Raw genomic sequence first — 7500 nt, 5'->3', positions numbered from 1 at the left:
CAGAAGAAAACTCACAAATAAAGCTGATGTGCTGGATGATGTGGACTGCCCCTCCCCCATATGACACCTGCACTCTTTTACAATAAGCACAAAGTCAGCATTTGCTTACAGTCTGCTTGCAAATGTCACGTTTCAATTAAAGATGCTTTTGTTTTGCTTCTCTTCTTTCCACCCCGCCGCACCCCTCCCCTGCTCTGCTTTGTCCCACATCAGACCCTCTGCTCTGCGGCCTGTCTTTTCTAACTCCCGCCGGCTACAGCTTTGTCCCCCCCTCTACCACCCCATTCTGGTCAGGTACAGGTATTTTTTTTCTTCTCATTAGTGTCATTTGGTCAGGGTGATCAGATCTGTGTCTCGCGGCCTGTGTTTAACCCATCCTCATCTCACTGTGCGTGTGTGTGTTTATAGATCATTTCACAGCCGCTGTCATCATCATATTCAGTGTCCTTTATCATCCGCACATCAGACAGATGATATGACTCATCCTTATCTCATCTCAGTTAGATTATTACAGACGTTTCCACAACAAAGCAACGAGTTTACAAATCTATCTATCTATCTATCTATCTATCTATCTATCTATCTATCTATCTATCTATCTATCTATCTATCTATCTATCTATCTATCTGTCTATCTGTCTGTCTGTCTGTCTGTCTGTCTGTCTGTCTGTCATCTAACTCAGTGGTTCTCGACCTTTTTTTTTAATCTCAGACCACAAAACAAACCAACCAACTGCAATGTGTAAATTATCTAAAGCTATTTGTGGCCGCTTGGTAACTTAATCAGATACAACATACAGGACTGCTAACTGTTTATTGAATAAACTGACAATGATTTAAATGAACATAATATTTAAATAACTGGTCACCAAACCCACAGAGACTGTCAGACATATACATTTTGTGCATTGTCAGAAAAGTGAGTGATTCAAAGCCGGTGCGCACACAAACCCCACCCCTAAACCTACCTCTTATTTGGGGCAAAACACACAAAAGGATGATAAAGATTCATATGAATTTGCTTGAGTTAGCTAACAGTTTGAAATCTATCTTGAGGTAAATTTAAAAGACAGATTCTTTTCTTTAAAATATTTGAAACTTATTATTATGTATTATTAATTATTATTAGGGACCGAGCACCAAACGGTGCTAGGCCCTATTGGAATTGCTCCGTTTATTGGACCAAGCAAACCAAGCACAAACCAACCTGCACTGCCTCGCCTATTATTATTATTATTATTATTATTATTATTATTATTATCATTATTATTATTATTATTATTATTATTATTATTATTATTATTAATATTATTGTTATTATAATTTATTACTACAATTATTACTATTTGTATTAATAATACTATTATTCATATAATAATAATAATAATACTACTACTAATAATAATAATAATAATAATTATTATTATTATTATTATTATTGTTATTATTATTTTATATACTATTATTATTGTTTTTATATTATTATGAGTATAATTATTGTTATATATTTTTAACTGTTATTTATTATTTTTGTTGTTATTATTATTTATTATTACTATTATTACTTTTATTATAATTGTTATCAGTTTTATTTATAGTAATTATTATTAATATACTAATAATTATTATTATTATTTTAATTATTTATTATTATTATATTATTATTAATTATTATTAGTAGTACTTGTTATATATATATATATATATTTGAAATCAGAATTATTACCCCCCTTTTTATTAGCCCCAGTTTTTTTAAGTGTTTCCCAAATGATAATTAACAGAGCAAGGAAATTTTCACATTATGTCTGATAATATTTTTTCATCTAGAGAACGTCTTATTTGTTTTATTTTGGCTAGAATAAAAGCAGTTTAAAAAAAAAAAACATTTTAACGTCAAAATTATTAGCCCCTTTAAGCTAGATTTTTTTCAATAGGTACAGAAAAAAACATCATTATTCAATAACTTACATAATTACTCTAACCTGCCTAGTTAACATAATTAACCTAGTTAAGCCTTTAAATGTCACTTAAAGCTTTATAGAAGTATCTTGAATAATATCTAGTAAAATATTATTTACTGTCATCATGGCAAAGATAAAATAAATCAGTTATTAGAAATGAGTTATTAAAACTATTATATTAAAAAATGGGCCAAATCTTCTCCGTTAAACAGAAATTGGGGAAAAATAAACAGGATATATAATATATATTTTCACTTTTTGTTATTTTTTTGTCACTTTCATATTTAATCTATCATTACGAACTGTTATTGTCGAGTGAGCTGAAATGAAAAGGAAGCAGATGCTGTAACACAGTGACACTCTCTCTCTCTCTCTCTCTCTCTCTCGCTCTTCTTCCCAAACTTCTCTCTTTGAGCCTGATGTCTGCTAACTGGCAGCCTGTCCTCTGTCTGTACACGTCCTGCTCACTTTAAAGCAGCTGAAGAGAAGAGAAAGCATCCTGGCACTGAGACGGATCTCATCAACACACGTCTGGCCGAGAGCCTAGTTCCTCTGGCTGCCGCTCACAAAGTCCTCCGAGCCTCTGAAGTGCCATAAAACAAAAGCTTGCTTCAATCCACCAACACGTATTTCCCTCGGCCCACTGCATTTAGAGAAATCCACCGAACGCCTCCAACAAAACCAACGTTCAGCGAGCTGGTTTAAGCAATGTTTTTTTTTTTTTTTTTTTTTTTTTTTTGAGGGAGATGTAATTAACCCAGCGGATTATGCTGTTGACACATCTCAAGACATAATCAAAACAGCCACTCGAGCTGTGATTGGACCCGTCCCAGATTCACGAGAATCATTTATTTGGAGTGGATGTGCGAAGGCAGGCAAACACATGGAGGAGTGCAGTGATTACAAGAGTCCTCAGGGAAAGCAGATTCATCCTCTCTGTGTTTGGCTGCTGCTCGTCTTTGGTTTTGTCCTGTGATGTGCACTCTTAATTTAATATTTTTTTTCTTTTTTTCTGCTCTCTACAGTGTTCTCTCAGAAGGGGATTGGGGTTGCCATCGCCCGGTATGACTTCAGCCCGCGGGACACCAGGGAGCTGTCCATGCAGGAGGGAGATGTGGTGAGGATCTACAGCAAAACTGGAGCTAGCGGATGGTGGAAGGGCGAAGTTAATGGACGGGTGAGTGTCAGTGTGTGTGTGTGTGTGTTCATTTGGGGGCAGTAAAAACAAGTTTTCTGCTAATTACATGTTATATAATGCATAAACAATATGTGAAAATATTATAAATAAATAAAAAGTTTTATTTATAATAAAATATATATATATATATATATATATATATATATATATATATATTATATTATTTACATTCTATTATGTTATATATTATTATATATTAAATATTATTATATTATGTTATATTATACTATATTTTATTATTCTAATATATTATTGAATTTATTATACAATATTAATTTAGTATATTAGCTGTATATTGTAAATAAACTTAAGTAAACTAAATGAATTACTAAATGTAAATGAAAAGCATTATGCAATATACTATATGTGACATTTCTAAACATAATAGTTTTAGTAACTCATTTCTAACAACGGATTTATTTTATCTTCGCCATGATGACAGTAAATAATATTTACTAGATATTTTTGAAGACACTTCTATACAGCTTAAAATTACATTTAAAGGCTTAACTAGGTTAATTAGGCTAACTAGGCGAGTTAGGGTAATTAGGCAAGTCATTGTATAATGATGGTTTGTTCTGTAGACAATCAAAAAATATATATAGCTTAAAGGGGCTAATAATTTTGACCTTAAAATGGTTTTAAATAATTTAAAAACTGATTTTATTCTAGCTAAAATATAACAAATAAGACATTCTCTTGATGAAAAAAGTATTATCAGACATTTTGTCAAAATTCCATTGCTCTATAAACATCATTTAGGTAATATAAAAAAATATAAAATTCAAAGGGGGCTAATAATTCTGATTTCAACTGTGTGTGTGTGTGTGTGTGTGTGTGTGTGTGTGTGTGTGTGTGTGTGTGTGTGTGTGTGTGTGTGCGTGTGCGTGTGCGTGCGGGTGCGTGCGGGTGCGTGCGGGTGCGTGCGGGTGTGTGCGGTTGTGTGTGGGTGTGTGTGTGTGGGTTATGTGTGTTTATATAGCCATTTATTACATATGGCCATACACGCAAAGTGCTTTACCATCGTTTGTGATCGAAAAAAGGCAGAAATAAATAGAAAATCAACCATATATTTTACTAATGTAATATACACTAGTGCTTAGAGTTCTTCAACTATTATATACGTTAGGGTGAGTAACTTATGTTTAAGAAATGCTTTTCTTCAGAGAATATTTATTACATTTTGTTAAATATAATAATAATAATAATAAAGACTATAAAAAATCTAAAATAAAATAAAAATCAACCATATATATTGGTAATGTAATATACACTACTTTTCAAATATTTAGGGTCAGTAACATTTTTTTTTTACTAATTTTAGTAAATGCTTAAATTTAGCTAAATTTTATTAAACTTTGTTACAAATAAATAAATAAATAAATAAATAAATAAATAAATAAATAAATAAATAAATAATAATAGTTCTAAGAATAAATACACTACTGTTTAAATGTCACTAACATTTTTTATGAATGCTTTAACCAGCGAGAATGCAATAAATTTGTGAAAAGTGACAGTAGTTTATACATACAACACATAAAAGCTGTTCTTTTTTTATTACAAACAAAATTTGTAATGGTTTCTACAAACATAGCAAGAAATTGATGATAATAAACAGATCCTGAGCATCATATAAACCTTAGGTTTATTTCTGGAGGATAATGTGATTAAAGTAATGTAAATTTTGCTTTATACTTTAATTATGTTTGACATCTATATATCTATATATATATATATATATATATATATATATATAATATTTCCCAAATGATAGTTAAGTCTAAGGGACATGAAAAGTAAGTGAAAACATTTAAAACGCCTTTATTAATATGGCTTTTCTATAAAGCAGCACCTACGCGTTTCTGCAACACTTGCCTTCATCGGGGTAATTAAGTTCAAGTGCATCTGGAGTTCATTTGAACACTGTGGTCACATGACTCAATTTAATATCCAGACAATGCAGAAAGGATATATCCAACACAAAGTCAACTTAACAGTCATTCTTAATTCAGTAAAGGAAGAGAGATAGAGAAAAAACTTAATAATTATGAATAAAATAATAGAAAATAGAATAGGAAACCAATGAAAATATGCATATATAAGTTAAAACTGTGGTAAATCTGTGCTTTCATTTTCTATATTCAAAAATATTTCCATTTTAACATACATTACATGCAACTATGTGAAACTGTAATTTGGTCCAATGTTATTTGACTACAGGCCGGGACAATAAAACAAAAAATTCACCACAATGAAACAAAAATAAAACCAAGCATCCATCAAAACCAAATAATTCCACACAGCACATTTGATAACCACAGCTAGCTCAGGACAAAAGTCATATTTACAGTGTAGAGATGTGATTTACTGCTGCTTTTATCATGTCAGGCTTCACTCATATGCACAAATACAACACATGAATACGAAGCTCTAAAAGCGGACCAGTCCATCTGAGATAGAGGCAGAGGAACTATCCAAAAAATCTATTACTGGCATCCATAAAACAGCCCTGAATGCTTCACGCACTAAATTACACTTACAGCCTCCCTAATGAAACCATTATAAGAGGCTCAAGAGGCTCAAAAAAAAAAAAACATTTGACAGTTCGATGCGCTTTGAGTACAAATAAGCTTTGAGGCTCAGTAAGAAATAATGCCGCTTAATTCGATAGTGATGCCGCATTTTCTGTGCGGTTTCAGTTTGCTGACATTCTTAGCAGGATGTCTGTCATCTCAGATCATAGAAGAGAAGCGTGTTATGAACAGACGCTACTTGCACAGTTATTTTAGTTACGTAGGTGTTCTCTGCACTGAACATACATTAATGTCTACTATTATTATTAATATTATTATTATTATATTTTAAACATTAAATATCACAAATAAAGCTATTAACTGAACTTTAATAAGGAAACTTTATTTACATGTTACTTATGTGTGTGAAAATGTGTAGTGTACTTTTTTTGCAGAGTCTGAAAAGTCTGTAATCTGATTTGTGAGATAAATTCACAGTTCCTTTCTTTAATTCGGTTGTGGAAGCTATCAAACTTACTTGGTCAACAAGTCATTTTATTTGTTTCAATTTCTTTAAATTATTAAATTGTCAGTATGCATATTTAAATATTTTATGCTTGTTTAGATATTTAGCCAATTTGGGCATTTTAATGTATCAGTGAAAAGAACAATTAAGACATACAAACCAGACATTTTGCACAACAAGTGTTTCTCTGAATTTACTGGACTTGGATTTGAGTAAAATGTTCATTTTTGTTTTATTTCATAAAGTTTGTAACAATCGTTCCAAATTAAAACAAAAGGCAATTGATCAAAATAGTCTTACAATCTTTTTTTTAGATAACTTAATATCTAATAAATAATTCAACAAATAAACAAACAAGCAAACAAACAAACAAATAAATAAATAAATAAATAAAATGCTTTATTGCATTGATGAAGTGTGTTTCAGACAGGTGAGTGGGCTTGACAAACCACCTGTAGAAACACTGTCTATAAAAATAAATTAATTAATAAACACTCCACACTTACTCTGACACTTAATTCTCTGAGCACTAAGAGTTCCTTTGTGTGTATTGCCACTTCTTTTTAAATCAGCGAATGCCTCCTCAATTGTAAATTGTAATGTAATAAATTAAATGTTTTTATTTATTGTGATGGAAATTCAATGTTATTCCGCCATTGTTTTTATGTTGTCTTCAAATGACTTTAAATATGCCTGAAAACATTTCTATTTAAAATTGCCAAGAAATGCTAGCTTTAGTTTTACTGCACACATAAATATGGACCCTTTTCACAAGACTTTTCTTGCGGATGCGTTTAACAGTCTTAATTCCTTAATTTCTTGGAAAGATTTGAATATTTAGATAATTTTTTAAACATATGAAAATTTACACGTATTTAGGAATGTATTACATAATCTTTGCATCAAATTACAAAAAAATGAATTACCGCTTGTGCGAGGTGTTTGTAATGCAGAGTGTATAAGCAGGACAGTAAATTTAATGTTATTCTGTTATTATGTTATTTTTTTTTTTGTAAGTCTTAATAACACCATTGTGGAGTTTTTCTTTTGTCATTGATTTACATCTTAAGTCAATGCAAAGACGCAAATAGATATCCTGTGTCAATATTTGTGAGAATGAGGTCTTGTAAATTATGTGATTTGTGTGAATGAAGTCGTGCAAGCTGAGTGTTTTGCATGTTTCACGTGCGATTTACTCGAGTTGAAAAATCTGAACTTTAGCAAACATTCGTGCTGTGTTACCGGCTTGATTATGACGTAGCACCTGCAGTTGGTGTCCTGAAGGGAAATCCTCCAGCC

General features: G+C 31.1%; 1 protein-coding gene across 2 annotated transcripts in view; it reads left to right on the top strand.

Annotated features, from left to right (window-relative positions):
* vav3a (vav guanine nucleotide exchange factor 3a) overlaps positions 1-7500 on the top strand; it is a 160869-nt gene that overhangs the window by 151579 nt on the left and 1790 nt on the right. The window contains exons 26-27 of one of the 2 annotated variants that reach the window (XM_087309778.1): positions 214-294; positions 2987-3138. In XM_087309778.1, the coding sequence (XP_087165904.1) occupies positions 214-294; positions 2987-3138 (233 nt within the window). The remainder of the gene's footprint in view (positions 1-213; positions 295-2986; positions 3139-7500) is intronic. The other variant, XM_087309779.1, reaches the window with a different exon arrangement.

Source organism: Danio rerio, chromosome 24 (genome assembly GCF_052040795.2).
Source record: "Danio rerio strain M-AB ecotype USA chromosome 24, GRCz13ab, whole genome shotgun sequence".
Classification (NCBI taxonomy): domain Eukaryota; kingdom Metazoa; phylum Chordata; class Actinopteri; order Cypriniformes; family Danionidae; genus Danio; species Danio rerio.
The sequence above is the reverse complement of the archived record's forward strand: the minus strand, read 5'-3'. Positions and strand labels throughout refer to the sequence as shown.